General features: G+C 57.7%; 1 protein-coding gene across 3 annotated transcripts in view; it reads left to right on the top strand.

The window, feature by feature from the left end:
* FAM222A (family with sequence similarity 222 member A) overlaps positions 1-22,622 on the top strand; it is a 32,654-nt gene extending 10,032 nt beyond the window's left edge. The window contains exons 2-3 of one of the 3 annotated variants that reach the window (XM_027813873.2): positions 7,505-7,635; positions 19,984-22,622. In XM_027813873.2, coding sequence (XP_027669674.2) covers positions 7,554-7,635; positions 19,984-21,197 — 1,296 coding nt within the window. In that variant the 5' untranslated portion in view covers positions 7,505-7,553 and the 3' untranslated portion in view covers positions 21,198-22,622. Of the gene's footprint in view, positions 1-4,286; positions 7,636-19,983 lie in introns of those variants that run through there. The other 2 variants (XM_055700778.1, XM_005445155.3) reach the window with 2 other exon arrangements.
* The last annotated feature ends 1,175 nt before the right edge of the window (positions 22,623-23,797 follow it).

The raw sequence follows: 23,797 nt of genomic DNA, 5'->3' as shown, positions 1-23,797 counted from the left end.
TGGGGAATTGCTGCCCAGAGATGGGAAGTTGGTACTTGGGGATGGGGAGCAGGACCAGGGATGGAAAGCAGTGGCCGGCCGGGGTCGAGGGCGGCGCAGGGCGATGTGTGCGCTGCTGCGGAGGCTCTGTGCAAACACGTTAATTTGTTTTCTTTCTTGCCTCGCCTTTCAGGGTAATTGGTTGCATTTGAAGCCTTTGTGAAAGCCTTTGATTATAGTAATTTCAGCAGCGCGATCTACCCTGGATTCCTTCGTCAGATTCTTTCACAGCTCAGGCGCTCAGAGCTGTAATTACCGAGCGGCATGCGCCTGGCTGCCATGCACGGTGCAGCCGGACGGGTGCCTGGGCAGCCTGGGCACCGCGGTGCTGCCGGAATAACCGCAGGAGCCCCCGGTCAGGGTGCAGGGCAGACAAGCCCCCAGGATGGGGCAGAAGGAGCTGTGGTGGGTGCTGGGAAGCTTTGGTCTCCCCAGTGTCAGAGTCTGTTGGGTCTCAGCTGGGGACATGGGTGCTGCCTGCACCCAGGGGGTGGATGCCCGTTCCAGGCTGGGCTCTGGGTTCACTGGGGTCTGGGGTGTTTTAATTGCTGTTCTGGTGACCTACCTGGAGCCATTTGGCTTTTCTGCTGGTTTGATCCTGCATCTCTGCTGGGGCTGGGACCAAAAGCCCATGAGCATCCCGAGCATCCAGCTCTCACTGCTGGGGACAGTGGGTTCATCCCCCTGGCCCCTCTCCCCCTCCATCCATCTGCAGGATGGATACATGGCGTGACCATGTTGGATGAGAGGTTGTGCTTCGAGGGGCTGGGCAAAGCACCCCCCCTCAGCGCAGCATGCCTCCCAGTCCCTGCCACCAGGTACGCTCCTGCAGGGTACCAGATTAGAGGGGATCCACACGTATAGGCAGATCCTGCCCACACGCTGAGCACCGGCCCTGCCAGGACCCTGGTGCATGCAGGCAGAGCTGGGCTCTGCCAAAAACACCAAAGGCACCCGAGCGGGGCCCTGACCTTTGTTAACAGGGCTGCTCCCCCCGCCCCGGCTCCTGGCATTTCGTTCCCAGTGCCACGTAATGACCTTCTCAGCAGCAGCGTGCCAGCGTCTGCCACTTCCAATTACCCACGCCTGCTCAGCGCCACAGCCGCTCCTCGCCCAGCAGCAGCAGCAGCATGAGGGTTTCTCCCTCCCCAGCAGGATGGCAGCGGGTCAGGGGGCATGCTGCACCGGCATCACCCACCCTCCCAGCTCAGGGACCTTTAGGGACCCCCCAGTGCTGCCCAGGGCTCCGGCTGCCCTGCCCCAGGGTGCTGGAGACACTTGGGTTTCCAGAATCATTATTAACCTGTTCGAGAGCTGTTCCCGCTCGCAGCTAAAATAGATCTTTAATCTCTGCCCAAAATAGCTCATTTGATGAGAGGCCTCCTTAAAGCTGACACATAAATTTAACCAGGCTGCCCGAGCCCTGCACGAGGATGTCTGCAAATGCTCAACAGCACTCAAATTGTTTTTTTTAATTCCATCTTTATGGACACGTCTGATACCTTATTTCTTCCATTGGGTCATTTGGACCGGGTGGGAGGCAATTTGCTTGTCCCCTCTGCTCTGGGCTGTGGCAGCTGTGCCCTTGCCCCAGCCTCCCTGGCCCCGCTTGCTAACAAAAGGGTATTTTCGGGTATTTTTTGACGTTGATTTTCTTGAACAGCCTAAGGGGCTGCTTCTTGGAGCCGTTGTGGGAGGAGAAACCTCGGCTCTGGGTGGAAAGGTTGCTGCCTTAAGGTGCCAGCAGTGAGGGGATGCTCTGTCCAGGTCCCGGCGTGGCAGTGCCGCTCCGTCCTTGGCGGTGTGCCACGGCTGGTGAGCTCAGTGCCATCTTGGTGTTACAGCAGCCTTGAAAACGCACCGTCCCTCTAGCAGTGGGACAGCAAAATGTCTCCTCCATAAGCAAAGGCAGGCTCCAGGGAAGTGGGAAATGGGGATGCTCACCATGTTGGGGCAGCAGCTGCCCCTCAAGCTGGGGCTGAGATGGGGGCATGGGCAGTATCCGGTCCTGCCTGTCGCCGCGTGTCTTGTGGTGTCCCTAGTGCTGGAGGGGACTGTCCTGCCCCCATGCACAGTGTCCTCAAGAGAGGCTTGGGCACTTGCATTGCCTTTGGGATGTGCACCCACATTGCCTTTGGGATGTGCACTTGCATCCCTGGTGGGGTGCGCACCCATGTTGCCTTTGGGATGTGCACCCTCTCCTCCCTGGGGTTCTCCCTTGCAAGCTCCATCTCGCAGGGTGGGACAAGGTGGAGAAACTGGAGGACGAGAGATCCCCGTGGTGTGCAGTGGGGTCCATCTGCCGTGGTCGGACTCTGAAGCTGAGGGCACAGCTCTGCTTGGTGCCAGGTGGGTCCTGGGCTCCTTCCCTGCATCTCCGCAGGGCACGGGCCGGGAGCAGCTGCTCAGCCGGTGTGGGTCACTCCCACAGACAGGCCCCCACTCCCCCGCAGCAAAATAATCACTTCCAGCATCATTATCTGTTGCAAACCCCAGCTTCCAATTTTAATCAGAGGAGCTGGTGTTGCTTTAAGATCTGCGGGTTTTAAAGATCACAAGAGGGGTTAGAGAAAATTACCCTTGACTCTTACATGCTAATGTAATCTCTAACCAGATCTGCAGCACTGCAGCTAAAATTGCTTTTTAGATTAACATTTAATTATTAACAGGGCCCCCTGAAAGGCCTGGGGCTGGAGTGCATGGAGGGGAGCGGATTAGCCGGGTGCGATGGAGCAGCGGCCAGGCGAGGGGAAGGTCGTGGTGCGGCCAGCGGCACCGTGCCGTGCTTTATTGCAGCCCTCGGCACAGCGGCGTCAACTTTCTGCTTTATTTTATCTGGTGCTCCCAGTGATTTACAGCGGGGTGACCTTTCCCGCGCTCGCCTGTTGCAGGACGGAGCTGTGGTGTCGCTTGCCGAGTGCCGTGTCCCCTCCACCACCTCAGCTGGGGACCATAAATCTGCTGCTGGGTGGGAGATGGGCATGAGCTGGCACGGCAGCTGCCTGCACCACCTTGGTGCCAGCCGGCAGCACGAGCCAAAATCCCGCTTGCCCTGGGATGGGATGGGCACCTATCCCCGAGGTGCAGAGAGGAAGCCTTTGGGATGTGCGCCCGCATCACCTTTGGGGTGTGCACCTGCATCCCTGGTGGGGTGTGCACCCACATCACCTTTGGGGTGTGCTGAAGGGAAGCCTTCCTCCTCCAGCACCGCCTCACCCGTGCAGGAGGGATGCCGTCTGATGGGAAGCCAGTGTCTGTGGGGCGGTGGCAGTGGCCGTGCTGGGGATGCTGTGGAGGTAGCACCCATGTCCCCAGGGCTGCGGGGAAGGGGAGCCGGGGGTTTCTCCTCCATCCAAGCATGGAGGGATGAGGGACCAGGGTGTCCCCAGTCGCGACAGGTAGCCCTGGCACCACAGATACTCGGCACCCCAGCGACCAGTGAGCATTTTTGCTTCATTTATCAGTGCTGCCAGCTTGTGAGGGTGGCTGCCAGCCTCAGCCTTGCTCCCACACCGCCCGGCCGGCGCTGTCAGAAACCTCTTGTGCCTTTTCTAGCTGGGGTGACCCGGTCACCTCCTCTCCCTGTGCCAAACCCTGCACTGTCTTTTAACAGCCCGGAGGGAGACATGGCGGCATGACTCAAACAGCTTTGCAGCATCTGTGTTCCTGCCCCGCTTCATCTCCTAACCTAGAAAACTCCCTTTTTTTGGGCTTGCACCCCAGGCCACCCTGATAACACCCGGGGAAGGATGCTCACCTTGCACCCAAGCCTGGGTGGTGACAGAGACCTTGTTCCTTACTTTTCCCAGCTGGAGCGCTGCTCCTGCCCTCCCCTCTGCCCTCGCACTGTCCAGCCAGCAGCACAGACCCAGTTCAGGCTGAGACTTTAAATGTTCCCTTCCCCCCCCCACCCCCATCACATATTCTTTTATCTAAATCCTCGCCTGCGAAAGCCTCTATCGACAGCTGCGCTGGCCTTATCTCGCCAGAGGGACCTTCACGGGGCTCTCGGAGGAGATAAGCCCGACTTATCAGCCGCTGATGTCAGAGGAGGTGCCAAACCCTCCCGTCACTGGGGCTTTAGACAGAGAGGGTATTTTATTATTTTTTTTAATTATTATTAAAGTCACAAAGACCTTGGGCTTATAAATAGTGTGATGTAGAGATAGGGCTTCGAAATTAGCTGGCCCAGGGTGGGGGCCAGGAAGGAGCGGTTGGAGAGGGGCTGGGGAAGGATGGAGGGGGGTGATGCCAGGGCTGGGGAGTGGTGCTGTGGGATGCAGACTTGGGGTTCCTGAGGGACCCTGCTCCTAGCATCCCCGAGAGCGGGATGCTCTTGCCATGTGCCACGGTGCCGGCTGTGCCGCTGGCCGGGTGGCAGCGGGGCCATCGAGGCCACATAAACTGGGGGGTGGTTCAGCAAAACTGCTGAGTGTTGTCTTTCCTGCCACGAAAGAGCCAGAGCAGCTTGAACTAAATCGGATCCTGCTGATTGGAATTAGTTCAAATGCAGATGGAGCTAACTAAGCTGGCGCTAAGCGTTCGGACAGCCCAGCGCCCAATTCCCATCAGCTGATTCAGGGGCTTTTCTGAGCAGCATTAACGAAATGCCACCGCGGCACAGATGCCCATTGTGCCGGCGCCCACCCTCTCGCCTTCGGGTGCGCTGGGGGTGCCTGGCAGGGTGCCAGGATGGAGGGATGTTATTGCGGTGCGTGCGGTGCCAGGGCCCTTGTGGTTACGAAGCATGGCTGAGGTGGGCTGAAGCGCAACATAGCTGTCGGAAAAATTGTCTCCACTGCATGATGCTGGGAGATGGGGGCAAACCCGGGGTCTGAATTAACCGGTGGCTTTATTTAGTTTGGCATATGGCTCCCACATCCCTGCCGGCTGATGCCGATGATGCTCCTGCTGTGCATGGCTGAGGTCAGGATGGCTCCGGGAGGGTGCTGGGCTGTGCCTGGTTGTGTGGCAGGGCACAGAGGGCACTGGTGTGGAGAGCACCTGTGCCATCATGGGGATGTCCCCCGGGGACTTGCATGGCTAGGCCCCAAGGGCCAAAGGCGACTACAGCTCCTGTGAGCGGCCACCAGCATCCCCCCTTCCCCGGGGGCTCAGGCTGCATCCTTGCCCAGCCCCCTGTTGGCACTCGTGTTTGGTGCCCTGCCGGTGGCCGCATCCTGCCCTGTGGGGGCTTTCTCCTTGCTCTCAGCCCCACTTTCCCCGGGGATCAGCAAGGACCTGATGTGCATCCATCAGCAGCGCGAGCCACCCACAAAGCCCGTGCCCAGCAGGGACGTGGGGCAGCATCCCAGCACTGAGTTGGCCTTGCCGCAGGGGAGGAGGTGACATCCGCCCGCTAATCGGCCAGATGGTGACACCCGGCGGGATGCCAGCCCCGAGGTCACTGCCTAGTTGAGGCTCAGGTAGAGTGGGAGCCAGCGCAGCCATCCCCTGCATGGCCATGGGTGCCCCGACCTGGGTCCCCCCTGTGGGGATGGGGTCAGCACAGCATCTCCCCGGTGCGGAGGCAGCGGTGGGCACGTGCGGGGGGAGCGAAGGTGCAGGGGGAGCAGGGCTGCGTAACGCACCCTGAGTCCCGGCGGGGAGAGCCGAGCTCCCTGGCAGTCAAGTGCGCTCAGCCTCTGAATAAGAAGCACTTCATTCTCTTTTCAAACTGTATAATTTCTGCCTGATTGTAATGGCATATTTTAAAATTACCAGAAATCGAAGCCAGAAAATGGATATGGCTGCTTTTACTGCGAGCTGCGTTAACAAAGGGTATGTAATGCATGAAATAAAAACACCTCCCTGCCCCCCTTCTTTTTTTTTTTTTTAAGACAGTAATAGGAGAAAATTGGTTTTGAAACTGAATAAAAGTCCCTTTCAGAGGAAATAATTTCTTTCAGGGTACCTTTGCTGAAAGTAAAATAGTGAATAATGAAAGGTGGTTACATGATTGTCTTTCATTTAGAGAGCATGAGGACAGATGGAATCTGGGAGAAATGCACGATTGGAATAATTGCATGGTAACAAGGCGCTTGTTGTGAAATTAGTGTCTTAAGAAAGTAGTGAAAAAGGCTTTTACTCATGAATACTTCATTATTAGGAGAAAACAGCACAATTTGGGTTCTCCAGACACCTGCTTGGTATTAGATGACTTCCTCCTCCCCTCCTGCTCCTCACACCTTTCGCAAATGAGTCTCTCTCTCCCTTACCCCAGTTTGCAGCATGGGGGGGACGGGGCGAGACCCTCGGGCAGAGCGCAGCCATGGCACGGACACCCCGTGTGGGTCCCACCGCCACCACCGGCTGTCAGCCAGGGGACGAGCCCAGAGCCTGGGACCCCTGTGCCCGATGGAGGTGGGCATGGGGTGAGAGCCAGCGGCCAGCGCATGGGTACCGTTGGCTGTGCACCCGTGGTGGCTGTGAAGGTGTGTTTCTGGGCGATGTTTAAACCAGTGGAGCAAGGAGAGCATCAGCCATAGCTCAGGGAGCATCTGTCTCTGCTCCGCTGCCCGGCAGGTGATGGTCACAGCTGTGCCAACGTGTGCCCAAAGCCACCGCACAGCTCCCTGCCAGCCCAGCACCTCTCTCCAACACCAGGGCATGTGGAAAACATCACGGAGAGCTGCAGGAGGGCACGATTTCCCCATGACGGAGCAGGTGAAGTAGTGATGTACCCGGCCATGACACCCAGCCGTGACCCCCAGCCGTGACCCCCAGCCATCAGTAGATGTTCAGCCAGGAGAGCGATGGCTCAGAAGCTGCGATGCTGGAGGACAGGCACCGCTGCCTGCTTTTCTGCTGCTCCTGCCCACGTCTCCCTGCCCTCTCCAAGCAGCAATATCACTCCCCGCGCCAGCCGGAGCAGTGGGAGGGTGTCAGCAGCAACTGGTTATAATTCATGCCCTCCGCGGTGGCTCATGAAGGATGTACAATTAGCAGAGTGGTGGTGGTGATGACTTTGGCCTGACCCCTCCAGCTTTTGTTGAGCAGATTTTGATGCCAGCTGGGAGCTGGCGACAGATCCCAGGACCCTGAGCGGGATTTTAACGCCATCTTTCCCCAGCCTTGGCCGGAGCCGGCAGGGTTGCTTGGTGCCGGGAGGTGCTGGCTGGCACGCCAGCAGGCTGGTCTGGCACTGCCAGGAGCGCGGTGCCGGGGGGATGCCCTGGTTTTGCCCCATTCCTGGCGGGAAGGATGGAAAGCTTTGCAAGGAGTGCAAATCACCCACGGAGACCTTCATATTTATTTTATATCCATTCATATTTAAGGCTTTCAGAGTTATTTATTTATCACCAAAGGAGCAAAAAGCTCTGAGCAGCGTGCGTGCCCGTGGTCGGCGCCGGGAGCTCCTGCCTCCAGCTCCTCTGCCTGGAGAGCGGCTGGGTGGGCAGAAGGGTGGTGGGCAGCGGTGCGGGCAGGTCTCCTTGCCTGACCAGCGTGTCTCTTCTCTCGGCAGGACACGGGCCAGCGGTGGGGGCGGCACTGCCCGCCGGGAGACCCAGACCATGCTGGCCTGCCTGCAGAGGACCCAGAACCCCCCAGCCCAGCACCTCGCCTGCCCCAACAAGGCGCTGGAGCCGCGCAAGTGTAAGTGCCCGGGGGCGGGGGGGTTGGTGGGTGGGGGTTGGTGTGCCTGCTTTGATGCTGCTTCCCTTATTGAAAAAGACATTTATTTAACCGATAATTAAAAAGAGCAGGAGAAGCAGGGAGGGGAGGGGGAGGAAGGAGACAAGATAAGCAAATTAAATTGGGTTGCTCTGGTTGATAAGTCGAACTTCAGAAAATGTTGCAGAGCTGTCTGGGAAGCTCAGTGGCGGCAGAGGATGCTGCTGTCGCCTGCTCCGCGCCCCACAAACCTCCCCGGCCCTTCCCCCCCTAATTACTTTCTCCGTTTTGCAGCAGCTCGCCTTCCCCAGGAGCTGGCCTTTCAGATAAGCTGTAAACTAGTTACATTAAAATGGGATCCAAAAGGTCACTCCAGTAAAGCACCTGTCTCTCCCAGCCTTTGTCTCTCAATCCAAACCGTGATTAAATGTATATTTAATGAGCCTGCTTTAGGCAGGCGTGTTTGACCTCCCCGGCTGGGAAAGACGCATTAAGATTCTCAAGTGATGAATGTGTGTTTTAAAGAGGGGAGTGGATATTTTTCTGCTGGTCTCAGTTGGATTTTTAAACATTGCCGACTGAAGACAAATCAGCTGCTAAAGCTCTGCTTGTTAGTCTGTGACAGCCCCCGGGCATTTGTTTAATGATCTGTATTTTCCCAGAGATGTTTTTTTCCCTCTACCTGGGCACCCCGACACAGCCGAGGGAGCCAGGCACGGGGTTTGGGTGATGCTTGGCCACCCTGGGGACCCCCGGCATTGCTCCAGCGATGCTCACTGCCAGCCAGGAGGGTTATTTTTCGGCTGAAGCTCCCCAAGCTCCAGCATGGCACGGCTGCAGGGAGCAGGGCACCCAAGCCAGAGGCAGGGTGATGGGCGCCCGTGCATCCCAGCGTTGCAGGCGGGGAAGCACTTGTGTGTGCATCTGGGATCGCAAGGGCAGGTGGGATCGGTGCTTCCTGAGCTCTTTGCCCCCAAGCATCCATCAGGGTGTCAGCTCTCGGGGTCTTGGTGAGTCTGCAAAGGTGCTGGTGGGGGTATGCATGGACCCCCGTGTGCTTGTGCTGCATCGGAGCTCGCGGTGCCGCTCGGGTCTCCTTCTTATTAGTCTCTGGAAGGAAAACGGATGTTGCTCTTGTAAAATTATTCCTAATCCGTCATGCCTGAGCAGTGTGCAGCGGCGCAGGGCTGGCGCGAGGGGAGCAGGGGCCGGCTCCCGGTGTGCCTCATTGCCACGGGTTAATTAGCTCAGCCAGGCCCACACGGTCTGAGACCCGTGGGCAGGCTGAGCCTGGCAGGGGTTTCTGGAGACCGGAGGCGTTTGGCACTGGGCATCTCTGTCAAGCCTGGTGTGATGCTGAGGTCAGGATATGTCTGCCCATCCCCGCAGCATTCCTCAGTTGCGGCTCGGAGCCAGAAACCTGAGACTCTGCTCATGGGGATGCTGAGGAGCAGCACCCTGGGGATGGGGTCCCTGAGCATCCTCCTGCCAGGGTCTGGTGCTTCCCAGGGTTGGTGCTTCCCAGCCTTTCCTGCCCCACCACAGACAATGCTAAATAAGGAGATTCAGGGAGCAGGAGCCCTGTACATGGTTTTGCCACAGGGCAAGGCACCCATCAGTGGGGAGAGCTGCTCTTGGATGCAGCCACCTGCACCCTGGGAGGTCCCAGCCCTGGGGTACCAGAGGGTCCCGGAGCTGTGCCGGTGGGAGGAGGGCAGTTTGCAGAGGTCTGACCCCAAGCCAGACCCCGGCAGGTACGGGGGACCAGAGTACCAGGGGTTTTGGCTGAGAGCACCCCATCCCTCCAGGCAGGACCACGCTCGCCTGAGATCTCTGAGGCTTGTCCCCCACCTGGGGCGGTGCGTGCTGGTGGCCGAGCTGCCCAGCCAGACCCCGTGCTCGCCACCAGCCGCCACCAACCAGGTCACCTTAATCAAAGTTTAGCTGCCCGTATGTTTCCGCTCATTATGGGCAAATCCAGCACGTCTCGTTCCTCTCTGCCTCCTGCTAGTGCAAATTAAATTGCAGGTGACATCCAGGGCCACGCATCTGGTTTGGAATACGATTTGCTCTTCTTTATTTATGGCACCTGCGGTAAGCACGGTGCAGAGGGGCCGGCGAGCTGGTGCGCGGGGCCGAGCCTCCTGCCACCTCCTAAACGCCTGTGTAGGTAATCGACAAAGATAGTGTTCTCTTAAAATGAGGCACAATTTAGAAGTGCCTCTGATTACTTAATTTGCTCCTGAGTATCTCAGTAATTATCTTTATGGGTCTTATTTCTGTCCTCTGGCATTGTTTCTGTCGATATTAAATGAGTCTGGCTCTCGGCACATTGGCTGTCTGGCCCGGCACCACTGTGAAATCCTATTATCCTGCCCACGCCGCTGATTAATTTTTGTATTAATTTCACGTAAAAGGTGAGCTGACTAATTTTCTTGCCCGTGCTGGGAGCTGCTGGCCCTGGCGCCTTCGCCCCCTGGTTCTACCCCTTGGCTCTCCTGCTAATTACTGTCCCCCTCATCTTGGTGCCCCACATGCTGGTGCAGCTGCATCCCAGCAGGCTCGGTGCATCCCACAAAATCCATCCTGTAAAATGCTGTAGGTGACTTTGCTGCGGTGCTCGCTGTCAGCAGCTCATGGCAGCAGCCAGTTTCCCTTGCCAGTAATCCCAGGGCTGTACCGCGAGCACTAGCCTGGCATGACAGCGTTGCATCCTCGAGGAGGATGCAGGAGGCAGCAGGAGGGTGCCCAGAGCCCTGCCAGTCCTGCCTGTGTCTGCCCGTCTCCAGCCGAGGAGCAGGAGCCTGTGGAGAAGCAGCATCCTCAGGAAAATATCACGTCCAATTAACTCCAGCAGCCTGGTCCCTTTTGATTTTATTCTGTGCGCATTACAGGAATCCTGAGCTTTATTTAAATTATAAATCAAATAATACCACTCTCGGCTTGGCCAAACTCTATGCTGCTCTTGCTCTCTGCAATAATGTAGCAGTGGCTTATATTTAATTAAATGTTACTTTCTGTGTGCCCTCCTTCAGCTGGCACTGCTCTGCCGGCAGCCTGGGGCTGGGTGTGCAGCTGGAGGTGCAGGATGCGTGCTCTGGTAAGAGGGTGGGATCCGTGTGGAGCTGGGTGTTATGGGGGGCTCCCTGCGCTCCCTCTGTGCTTTCACCATGCAAGCATCAGCCGCCGCCTCTCACCGTGCGCATCCGTCTGGCCTCCTGCCGGGCATCCCATGGGACCTCGCACCTCGGACCCGTGGGGACGCTGTGAGAAATGGCTCTTAGGGGGGTGGCATCAGCCCTCCCAGGGCTCCGGCTGGGTTATTAAAACACTAATGAGAGGTGGTGGCTGGGGCTTAGAGAGCAGCAGAGTGCCAGAGATCTGGCTTCAGGGTCACCCACACCTCTCCCCGCTCACCCATGGGGACTCTCATCAGTGATAAAACTGTTTAATTGCATATGGGATAAAGCCCTGTTTAATGGCTTCTCGTTACCCAATTCTACTTATTCCAAGGGCATTTTCATTAAAGTAGCTGCAGCAAGGCGCTGCTTTTGTACACACCCATAAAATATCATTTTAATTTCATGAGGGGTTACACATGAGTGAAATAAGATTAATTCTTTCATTTTCAGTTTCTGGAAGGGATCGGTTAATGATGGGTCTGTGTATTTATATAAGTGCCATAAAAAGGAGTTCAATTAACTGCCATGCCCAAAATGTGCTGTTGACTTGCACTTTCCCTGCCAGGAAATGCTGCAAAAACACTTTTCCATCGGTCATGTGCATGGTGGGGATGGATGGGTGGGGGGGCTGCTCAGAGCCCTGGTCTTTGGGTGGTCTTCGCTGGTCGTGCCCCAGCACAAGAGGGGGTTTTGGTTTGTTTCCAAACTTTCCAGAGCCGCACCGGTCCATCAGCCATGGAGCAGCTTCCCGGGCACTGGCGGGGCTGCAGACCTGGGGATGCCTGCGCCGGGGGTGCCCACCCTGCTCCCCTCAGCAGGGACGGGTTGCCATGGGTGCTGGCAGTGGCGCTCAGCGTGCAAAGCCTGTGCCTTAAAATGATTCAGATACTAATTTGCAGAGGGGCTGGGGTGATCTGCAGGGCTGCTGGCTGCGGTGGGGTCCCTCCCAGTCCTGGGGTCCCCTCAGCGGTTGCGTGGTGGAGTGACATCGGGGTGGCATCAGGGCTGTGCTTGGGCAGTGTTGGGTGCCGTTGGGGTGGCACTGGGATGACATTGGGGCCGCATTGGGGTGGCACTGGAATGGCACTGGGACAGGCTCAGGATGGCGTCGTGATGGCGTGGGGATTGCATTGGGGTGGCTTCAGGGTGGCGTTGGGGTGGCGTAATGACTGTGCTGGGGCAGTGTTGGGTGGCATATAAGTGGCATTGGGGCAGCATTGTGATGGTGTTGGGGTGGCATCTGGGTGTCATAAGGGTGGCATGGGGGCAGTATTGGAGTGGCACAGGGCTAGTGTCAGGATGGCATTGGGACAATGTTTGGGTCGCGCTGGGATGACATTGGTATGGTATCAAGGTGGCATTGGGGTTGGCATGGGGGTGACATCCGGGTGGCATCGGGGCAGCAGTGGGGTGGCACGATGGCATCCTCCTGGCCTCAATGCCGCCCTCCCCACGCACCTCCCGCCTGGCGCCGTTTGCCTTTGCTGCACTGGTGGACACGGTGGCACGGTACACGGCGGCGCACGGCGCTAATACCTCGTGGAGGAGACAAATGGGAAGTGACACGTGTGTGTGTAGACGGGTATTTGTGGTGACGCTTTGACTGCAGATAATAAAGTGCTCGCCCTGAGGTGATCCAATTCAGCAGCCGCCTCGGCAGAGCCGCGCGCCATTGAGGGGGAGAAGAAAGGGGAGGAAAAAAGGCCCGTCTGAAATGACATGTCAGCCTAAAAAGGGAACGTGTTAACGGATGAATATCTGGGGACGGTGAAGCCCGGCGCTTCCCTTTGTGCTTTGTCATGAATTTTGTTGTCTTTGCAGATTACGGCTCCTGTGCGGCTGCCGCGCGGGGTTTGCCACCTACGGTTATTCAGATGGATTTCTCCCGCTATTATTTCTGTAGTTGGTTTTAATTTAAGCCCCCGAAGCCGGGGCGCGTTCGACTGTCGGGTCCTCATGCCAGGGATGCTCTGCTGGAGGATGCTTTTGTCCTGGCTCCACTGGTCCTGCAATGGGGGGCTCTGCAGCCACCTTTTGGGGGGCAGCCGCGGTGATGCTGAGGGTGCTGGTCATGGGGGGCACTGTCCCTGCCAGGGCTGTGCTTATGGGGGGCTGGGGACCGCGCTGGTGCATGGGTCCCCCGCTGTATCCACCGAGATGCCGTGGCCTCTGCGCCACCCATCCTGGGGACACCGTCACCATAGAAACCACCGCACTTCACAGGGTGGGAAAGCCGGTGCAATGTGACAGCAGCCCAACCTGCCTGGCGCAGAGCGAGTGGCGCCGGGGGGGGCAGCACCAGCCCCCCCCTCTCCCCACCTGCACCCCAAAACCAGCTCAGGGGATGTGTGGGACCCGTGACTGCTCTCCCCAGGGCTGGGGGCCACACATCCCCGAGCCTGCCCATGGGTCACCCTGGGTCTGGGTGATGCTTGGGACAGCATCCCCCAGTGACCCCCCCAGCTCCACCTAGGACCCCCTGAGGTTTTTCCTGCTCTCAGCAGGGTGTCACCGGCTGCAGCACCCTGCTGCCTGGCCCCGGCTGTGCCATGCAGGCAGGCGCTGCCCTCTGGCCCCACGGGGTGGGCAGGGGGGTCCTGCCTGGAGCTGCTGCCTGGGGGACCGGGGCAGCCGGTTCCTGCCCAGCCAGCTTTGCCACCTGGGGCTGGGACCCATACTTCAAGGACTTCATTGATTCATGAAATATACCAGATTTTGTTTGTTTTCTTCCAAATGTTTTCTAAATATTGAGGTTTCTTCCAAGTGTTTTCCAAATATTGAGGTTTCCTCCAAGTGTTTTGCAAATATTTAGGCTTTAGCTCTTCCAAAATCTGCTCCCAGTATTGCAGGCAGAGAAAAAGGGGATTTTTGACACTTCTTGAAGCTTCAAAGACACTGGGATCTCCTTGCTGCGAGGGGAAGAGGGAACCTGGTCCCAAAGCCAGGGGATAAGCGCTCAGCTCTTGCAGAGTTTAATTCATTTGGAGGCTGTGGCATTATTATTGTTTAATAAGAGCCATTGGCACGCAAATCACTGAGCGGCTGCTCAGGTCCCCGGTGTCTCCTCCTGCCTCTGCCCGGCGCTCAGCATCGCTCCCCTTCCCAGCCCCTCCTGCCCCTGCGTAAATTAAAACTCCTGCCTAATTGCTGCCCTTTTGCCCCACAGGCTTGAGGAGGCAGAGCAGGAGCTGAACGGGAGCTCAGTGCTGGCAACACCAGCACTTTCCTTTAAGAGGGGCAAGGCAGGATGGGGATGGAGGGTGAGGATGAGGAGGGAGGGCAGGATGCTCGGGGCAGGGCAGGGTGACCCCCGGGAAATGGCCTTTCCCAGGGTGAATGTGCTGGCTGCTGCAGCCTGCCGAGCATCCCTGGCAACCCCCCTGGGCACACCTGAGCCCAGCCGCGGTGCCCAGCCGTGCCCGTGCCCAGGCGCAGGACACCCTGCCCGGCACGCTGCAGCACAGGCAGGAGGAGCTGGCGTTGGCTTGGCTGTACTGGCAGCAGGAAGCAGCCTGCCACTCCAGGGATCCCGGCACAGCCCAGCCGGATCCCCAGCGCCAGGCTGGTCCCACTGGGCAGCTCTTGCCATCTCGCCCTCCCCGGGATGGTGTTACCCCCGAGGTTGGGGTGCCCTACAGCTGGCTGAGGCTGAGCAGCAGGGATGTGCCCACGGTTTGCCCGGGAATGTGGCGTGGCAGCCCCAGCGGCAGCAGCTCTGCTCTGGTCTGAAAAGGGGGCAAAAAGCGGGCAAAAAGCGTTTTTCTTTTGGATGGCGGGAGAGCGAGGCACCAGGTAGCTTCTCGCCGCAGCTTCACCTTCAGCAGCTCTATAAAGATTTACTGCCGAGATTACTTCTTTCATTTGTTGCAAAATATTTTAGTGCTTTCGATGTGTAAAAATAAGGTTTGTCCCATCTTATCTCCAAGAGAAGCAAAGGAATGGAGGGCAGGGAGGGAGGGAGGCAGGGCATGTCTTTCATGCTGGCTGTTAACCAGTGAGGTGCTACGTGTTGCCACCACATCCCCGCTCTGCTTGTCCCAGTTGAGACCTTGCTCAGGGTTGTGGTGCTGCTGGCACTGATCCCCAGGTTGTACTCCCTGACCACTGGCACCCCAATGTCCTGCTTGCCATCCCCTTCCAGAGCAGGGCAACTGCCCCGGGGAGCACAGTGTCTCCTGCAGTGTCTGGCCTGAAAATTAAAGCTATAAATTGCCAGTGCATGTGCTCACCCGCCTCCAGGAAGAGGGGGCCCTGCCAGGGACACTGCTGACAACACCAGGCCAGGGGACACCCCAGGCAGCTGGGCTGTGGGAGCAGCATCCTTCCTGGTGCTGAGCATCCTTCCTGGTCTGGAGCATCCTTCCTGCTACCAAGCATCCTTCCCAGTACTGAGCATCTTTCCTAGTACTAAGCATCCTTCCTGATCAGGAATATCCTTCCTGATACCGAGGATCTTTCCTGGTGCCCAGCATCCTTCCCAGTGATGAGCGTCCTTCCTAGTACCAAACATCCTTTCTGGTCAGGAATATCCTTCCTGATACCGAGGATCCTTCCTGGTGCCCAGCATCCTTCCCAGTGATGAGCATCCTTCCTAGTACCGAACATCCTTCCTGGTCATGAATATCCTTGCTGGTACTGAGCATCCTTCCTGGTGCCCAGCATCTTTTGTAGTACTAAGCATCCTTCTTGGTCATGAATATCCTTCCTGGTACTGAGCATCCTTCCTAGTACCCAGCATCCTTCCCAGTACTGAGCATCCTTCCTAGTACCAAACATCTTTCCTGGTATGAGCATCCTTCCTGGTGCCCAGCATCTTTCCTAGTACCGAGCATCCTTCCTGGTCACGAATATCCTTCCAGGTGCCAAGCGTCCTTCCTGGTGCCCAGCATCCTTCCTGGTCCAGAGCATCCTTCGTGGCCCAGAACACCCTTCCCAGTGTCAAGCATCCTTCCCATTATCAGGCATCCTTCCTGATGATGGCCATCCCAGCACTGAGCATCGCTTCTGGTGCTGAGGATCTTTCCTGGCTCCACTTTGATCCCACAACTGCTTTAACCGAGCAGACACTGATTGCCAGAGCCCCGATGCTGCCGCTCTTGTGAGCTCCTCGGGTGCCGAATTGTTCGCCTGACTGACAGCTGAGCAGCCCAGACAGGTCTATTATTTCTATGGGGCCCAGGCCCCGCGGGCCTGCAATTTAGGTCTGCGCTATTAACCCTGCCTTGTTCTCCACTTTGTAACCGCTTTAGTGCCTTTAAAAGTGTACAGTTAAAATCAGGGTTAATTAGGGGCCCGGCAGCTGGGCTTTGCCGGCGCCCATTGTGTCCCAGAGGAGCCCGAGCTGAGGGTAATTGGGGACTGTTGTGGGTTCGTGCTGGCCACAAGCCCCGGATCGGCGGTCTCCAGTTAGCCCTGATCTCTCCTGCTGTAAGGATGGCTCCGGTTAGCTTCCCTCCCCTTCTTTCTCCCCATTTTTCCTTCTTTCCCAGCCCTTGTGGGCTGTGGCTGCAGCCAGGCACGGCACAGGGGTCCTGAGGGATGCCAGGGATGAAGTAGGTGTGGGGAATGCAGTGGATGCGGGGATGCAGGGGTACGGAGGATGCAGCGGATGTGGGCATGTGGGGGATGCAGCGGATGCAGGGATGTGGCGGATGTGGGAAATTAAGGGATGCAGGGGATGTGGGGGTTGCAGGAATGCAGGGGATGCAGCAGATGTGGGGATGTGGAGATGCGGGGGCTGTAGGGATGCAGCAGATGTGGGGATGCGGCAGATGTGGGGATGCAGGGGATGCAAGGATGTGGGGGATGCAAGGGATGCTGGCAGCAGGTGTGTATGCCACGGGGGGCTTTTGTGGAGGTTTCTCAGGGCACCTCTGTTTCCCACCTGCCCCTCGCCCAGCAGCCCCCACCCCCATCAGACATTTTGCACAGACCTGGCTGCTCCAAGCACAGCAGGGCTGGAGCTCCCCAACCCATAAACAGATATTTATTCCGGATCACGCCAGCAGTGGGGTCTGGGATTTACATCTGTGTCTCGAACCGGGTTTGGTGGCCAATTTGCTAAAGTAAAAAGTTGTTTAGCTGGAGGCGTAATCTTATAAGCCTGTGCTGCCATTCTAATGGCTTCTCGTTTCTGCCTGGCTTTCCAATAATGCTTTGAGCAGAAGCTCGGAGTAATATAAAAAGCCATCGGATTATTACTGCGGGCGATGCATTTTCCATTTACAGTAATAAAATACTGAAGAAACAAAACAATTTAAAATTCCAATAAAATTCAAACCAAATCTTTGGCTGCTGAGCAGATTCAATTATTTAGCTGTTATTGAGTGCAGGCTGGAAAAATAGAGCAGGTCAGGGAGGGAGGGGGAGCTCAGAGCTGGGGCTGTGCCGGCCGCATCCCGTGGGAATGCCAGCGAGGGAGGGAGCCGGGAGCCAGAGAATCATCTTCTGGGAGAAGCGGCTGTTGATGGGTGCCTGTGCCTGGGCTGTCACGCTGCCGGCAGCTGGATTTGGTTTAGGGGTGATGAGAGCCGGGGCTGCTCGAGGTGGCAAGCCCGGCTGAGCCACCCGTGTGCTGGGGTGTCCGTGGCACATCTCCCCCAGCCCTGGCCCGACAGCTTGGATAGTTCAAGTTTAAGAGGAGGGGGGCGAACCTGGCAGCAAAGGACTGGTGTCAGGGCTGCCTGCGCCTGACGGGTGACGGCGGCGGTGGTTCAGGAGAGTTTGCATCTCGCAGTAATTACAGCCCGTTAGAAAGCAGTAATTACTGCGGAGAGGGGGAGCGGCGGAGCCACGCAGCCACCAGCGTGCCGGGAGCCGACGGGATACAGATCGGTCGCTCTGTAATTTTCCTGGCGGGGGTTTGGTGCGTCACCCTGAGATGTGACAACACACGGAACTGGTGGCTTGTCACATCTAACCCAGCTGGCGCAAAGAGGTGACAAAGGCAGCTCCTGCCCCCCCCTGCCCCCAGCTGGCTCGTGGTCGGCCACGGCGCTCCCCGGGCACGTGTCGTGTCGGCACCAGGCCTGGTGGGTGGGATGCTCTTGGCCAAGCTCAGCCCAGCTGGGCAGGCGGCTCTGCCCGTGCACGGGGTCATCCCAAAAGTGCCACCCTCAGCATCAGTGCTTGGGGACAGGGCTTTGGTGACTCAGGCTGGGGAGCCGCGGTGCCCGTGGGCAATGCCGCCTTCCTCCCTCCAGCAATGACCCCTTTTTTTTCTGTAATATTTTTGCTTAGGAAGGAGTGTTTCTGTAGAATGGGCTCATTAGGGATTCTGCAAGTGTCACCAGCTAATTAGTGTCATGTTAATTGAGTATTCGCGATGCTGCCACCTCCAAGGACAGCGGTGCCGGCATGAAGGGGAATGCAGATGTGCATGGCTCGTGGTGCTGGATGGTGTGCCATGCCGCCGGGCAGGAGGGGTCCCACTCGCAGCCCCCTGTGCCCGCTGGCTCAGGGGGTGCCTGTGCCCAGCAGCACCCAGTGTGCACCCGTGCAGCTCGCTGGCTGCTCCGCAGGTGCCACCCAGGCTCGGGAGCTTTACGGAGGTTGGATGGGCGATGGCCGGGATGTGCCTGCTGGGGCTGGCAGCACAGCCAGGGGCACCACGCGCCTGCACGTGTCCTGCCGTAGGGAGCTGCTGCTGCCATGCCTCCTGTCTCCCGGCAGCTACATTAAATCCTACTCAAAGGCCCTGGTTTTAATTGGCTTAATATACTCGTTAATAACAATGTCTATTTAAGACACCTGTAAAAAGCCCATAACATTAGCTTAATGGGAGGAATGGCTGGTGAACGCTCTGCCGTTCTGCCTGTTAAATTACTGCTGCACCGCTCAGAGGATGGAGAGCGGCCACAGCCTCCCTCCTGCATCTCCCCAAACACCACACTGCTGCCCGGGGGGGCGGGACGTGGAGTCCTGCAGCTGCCAGTGCCCCAACCTCCCCCTGAATCCTGGGTTGAACAGTTTGTCCGGGCATCCCCACGCGTGCAGGCAGCCGCGGGCGCCGTGCCAGAGCATCACCAGGAGCAGGACTGAGACAGGCTTTGCAGACCAATGTAACAACTTCTTTAGATGTGCTGAATGCACCCGATGGCACAACTCTTCCGTGGTGACTTTGCCACCCAGCATACAGTGGTATCAGGAATCACTGGTCCCAGTGGCATCCAGAGCAAAGTACTCTCCAGTGTCCCCAACGGGGGACAGCTGGCAGCAGGGGAAGGGTCCCTGGGAGGGCTGGGGCTCCTTGGTGGGGGGCTGCCAGCCCCCAACCCCCCCTATTTGACCATCTCTCCCTTGCAAAACCTGGCTCCGGGCAGGCACTGGGTCTGGCATTCCTGGGGTGCTGCAGACATCCCCCGGCAGGGCAGGGAGTTTTGGGACCGGCTCCAGAGCAAACATCATCCCCCCTGTGCCACTGTGTGCATGCATGTGCCTCTGTGTGTGTGGAGATTTTAAACACCTAATTTATTCCATCTATTAGATAGATTTTGTAGATTTAATCATTTTCACAGTTGGTGGCTCATTGGATACTCAAGATAAACTCCAAATGAAAGTATAATGGGTACGACAAATGAGTTTTCACACCAGAATGGCAGAAACTTGCTCAGGAAAGAGTTTGAAAGGAACAAAAATATATACATATATAATTTTTTTTCCTGCAGTGGCTTTTGCTGACTCCAGTAGGTTACCACAGTTAATTTCACCAGTTTTGTTCATCTGTAAAATTGCATAAAAGTGACATTTTTGTGCTCATTATAGGAACTGCTGATTTATGGCTGGTAAATGCAATGCTTTTCCATTTTTGGTGAGGTTCTCGTAGCAGCGCAAAGCACCCATGAAATTGCTTGTATAATGTAGTTTAAATCCAATCTTGGAGAAAGATTCCCCCGTTGGGTAAAGTGACATTTCCATTCTCCACACCGAGTTTATTTTAGGCCACTTACAAGTGACTCTGGCAGCGGGAGGGGGCAGGTTGGTGCCATGACCTGCTTTCTGCCGGGAGCAGGTGGGAGCTGGGGTGGGGGGGCGATGGATGCTGGGGCAATGGATGCTGGAGCGATGGGTGCTGGGGTGATGGGTTGCTGTGGCAATGGGTCCCCCTCCTCCAGCAGCACTGGCTTCACCCTATGCTTTGCTCCCACAGGCGAGACGGTGGCACCCATGCATTCCCCGCGCTACCCCAGCCCCGCCGAGCTGGACGCCTACGCACAGAAGGTGGCCAACAGCCCACTGACCATCAAGATCTTCCCCACCAACATCAGGGTCCCCCAGCACAAGCACCTTAACCGGACGGTCAATGGCTACGACACCACAGGGCAGCGCTACAGCCCCTATCCCCTGCACGCCGGCGGCTACCAGGGCCTCCTGGCCATCGTCAAAGCCTCCGGTAAAAGCGTGGTGAAGAACTCGGAGGGGAAGCGGACTAAGCTCTCGCCCGCCCAGGTCGGTGTCGCTCCCTACCCCGCGTCAAGCACTTTAGCTCAAGGTCCCTCCTGTGCCGGGCAGCTGAGCTACCACGGTGGCCAGAAGCAGCTGGAGGGCCCCGTACCCCCCAATGTGACGGTGGCGGCCTCCGTGCTGCCGCTGGCGGGCAGGAGCCTGGCCCTGCCGCCGTCCAACCTGCCCTCCATCCAGAGTATCATCTACCAGATCAATCAGCAGTGCCAGGCGCAGGGCGCCCAGCCGGGCTGCCCGGCCGTGGTGGCCACCAACCCCAGCCCGGCCAAGCACGGCGCCTTCGCTGGTGCCACCGCGTACGCCAGCGCCGTCCTGCCAGAGTGCCGCAAGGGTGCTGAGCTGGCGCTGGGCTCCAACCCGGCTGTGGCCCTGGGACCCAAGGCGGGCATCTACCCCGAGGGCATGGACTACCTGGTCTGGCAGCAGAAGCAGCAGCAGCACCTGCGAATGTACAGCGGGGGCAGTGGCGGCGGGGGGGCCCTCAGCAAGTCCCCCGAGACGTGTGCGGGCGCCTCGCGCCCCTACGCCCTGGGTGGCGCGGCCGAGAAGGTGAGCTCGTCCCCCTTGAACTGCATGCACGGCAACTTCTCAGTGGGGCAGTACTTCGCCCCCCCTTGGAACAGCATCCTTGTGACCCCCAACAGCGACTGTTACAACCCGCCGGAGCTGGGGGCCGGGCCCCGCGAGCTGGGGGTGCCCCCCACCGAGGGGCTGCCCAGCAAGACGCTCTGCAATACCTCCATCCTCAGCAGCAGCCTCCAGTCCCTGGAGTATCTCATCAACGACATCCACCCGCCTTGCATCAAGGAGCAGATGCTGGGCAAGGGCTACGAGACCGTGTCTGTGCCAAGGCTCTTGGACCACCAGCACGCCCACATCCGCTTGCCCGTCTACAGATAAGGAACCGATGCTGCTTTTCCCAAACCCAGGGCGAGGACTTTGGCGCGAGCCGTGCTCCCCTCCGGCACCGTGCGGGTACCGGACCGTGGCAGCAAGGGCGGGGGGACGGGGAGGGGGGACACGGGGTCTGCTGCCGAAAGGGCTCCCGGGACACTGGCATTTCACCGGGGTCCCCAGACTGGATACACCCGCAACCCACTGGAAGCCGAGGACGAAGGACCGCTTGTCTATAGAGCTCAGAAATCATTTTATCTCCACGAATGTGAACAGGGAATTGCTACGAGTTGCTGCTATCCAGGGAGAGGAGGCTCGGCTCCGCGTGCCTGGCCGGACCCGTGCGGGCAGAGCCCGGTGCCGCGGCTGGCCGGAGCGTCTCTGGCAATTGGTCCCAGCCCGGCAGCCGGCCGGCGCGCGGCGGCCGCAGGGAGCTCGTGCCTGACCTGTAGCTGAAGTCCGTAACTTGCACTGCTTTGATTAAAGCTAATAATTGGGGACAGTCTGGAGGCTATTTAAGAAAAACACTTGAAAACTTGAACAGATTTTTTTTTTTTTTTTTTTTTTTTTTTTAGTTGACTAGGCTGTACATCTGCGTGTTGGCTGCTACAGAGTCTCCTCCTGCCCCTCTTCCTCCTCCTCCTCCTCTCTCCCGGCCCCGCGTTGGCCACCAGCTCCTATTCCCACTCAACTGGGAGGTTCGGTGCCCCTGTGCCGGGCACCCATCGGGACCCCCGGCCCCTCTCCCACCCCACAGCACCCCCGGGAACCCCCCCAGGTCTCACACTTCCAGGTTCTTTTATTTCCCCCCATACTGTCAGTTCTACCTTGGTTCTGGGTTAGAGGCGACCGTGGTACCAGGGGCACTCACATACCTCCTTTTTTCTCTCTTCTTTTTTTTTTGTTTTTTTTTTTAAAAAGAAAAGAAAACCAGTTCCAAAATACTCATTATGGTCCGTTATTCACTATGTGTAATTATGTGTTTAATAGATATATTCATTTAAAAAAGGCTCCGCACCGCAAAATACGAAGTGTTTTGATGTTTAAAAGTTAAAAAAAAGAAAAATACCCCTACGAAACCCAAGGTGATTGTGCTCGGAAAAGAGGTACTGTATCCCTGAAAGGCCTGTTCAAGCACTAAGTGCATTTACAAATCTCTGAGAATGTTTTTTTTTTATACTAAAATTGACCATTATATTCTACTGTGAGAAGTGCTGGCTGCACTATATTGTTTTAAAAATGAGAGAAAACAAATGGAAAAAAAAAAAAAAAAAAACCACACACAAAACCCGCAAGCCCTGTGTCCGGATGGTGTTTTTCCCAGAGTAAAACCAGGATATCGCTGGACGTGTGCTCTGCAGTCTCTTTGCTTCGCTGTGGCTCCCCTCCTTCACCAGAGCCGGGACCCCCCCCAGCTCCCCACCTTTGTCTGGCAGATTTTTAGGGCACGGAGGAGCACCTATAAATAACCTGCTAATGACACTGAGCCATTAATCCGGCCCAGGCGCCAGGCTCTGCCTCGCACCCAAAGGGCGGCCAGGCAAGGTGGGCGCACGTGGGCCAAATCCCTGGGGATTAGGGCTGCGGCCCCGCGTGCACCCACAGGATGCTCACCCCAAGGCCCGGGTGATGGGCGCTGGGAGCTGGGTACCAGTCCCATCCCGGGACCCGCTGCCGCCAGCGGTGCGGTGCTGGCATCTCCCCTGCCATCCATTACCGGTGGCAAGTTTGCCACCAAGTTTCCTCCCAGCAGGAGGGCTCCTGGTGCTGGGGCAGGATGGGGGCTCTCCAGTGGCCCTGTTCTGGCTTGGGTGGGGGGGAACTGCTGTCCCCTAACCCAGACCACCACCCTGCTCTGCACTGGCAGCAGCTTCCCAACCCAAACAATGAGCCGGTTGCATTAGGATAATAGTATTAAATCCCAAATAGCTCCCCAGCCTCCGTGTCCCACGGTGGTGACATATGGCATGCCATTATCCCAGCCGGGGAGGGGGCTGAGGGCAGTGGGGGCTTGGCTGCCCGCTCACACCCCTGCCCATGGCTGCTTGTGACCCCCAGCAAGGCTGCAAGGACACAGGCAGGGGGCTGCTTTAGCTGCTCCCCCCAGCCCTGCTGGGGATGGGGATGGGGCAGGGATGGGGATGGGGATGGGGAAGAGGACAGGAACAGGGATGCGGATGGGGATGATGGGGATGGGGACAAGGACAGGAATGGGGATGGGGTCGGGAGCAGGGATGAGGACAAGGGTGGGAACAGGGATAGGATCAGGGACAGAGATGGGGATGGAGACGAGGGCAGGAACAAGGATGGGGATGGGGACAGGGACAGGGAAGTGGACGAGGACAGGAATAGGGATGGGGATGGGAATAGGGATGGGGATGGGGATGGGGATGGGGATGAGGACAGGAACAGGGATGGGGATGGGGATGGGGACAGGGACGGGGAAGGGGACAAGGACAGGAATAGGGATGGGGATGGGGATGGGGATGGGGACAGAGATGGGGATGGGTATAAAGACAGGGATAGGGATGGGGACAGGAACAGGAATGAGGATTTGGGACAGGAATGGTGACAGGATCAGGGGTGGGGACAGGGATGTGTATAGG

Source organism: Falco cherrug, chromosome 1 (assembly GCF_023634085.1).
Source record: "Falco cherrug isolate bFalChe1 chromosome 1, bFalChe1.pri, whole genome shotgun sequence".
Taxonomy (NCBI): domain Eukaryota; kingdom Metazoa; phylum Chordata; class Aves; order Falconiformes; family Falconidae; genus Falco; species Falco cherrug.
Note: the sequence above shows the minus strand (reverse complement) of the source record. Positions and strands in the feature narration are given on the sequence as shown.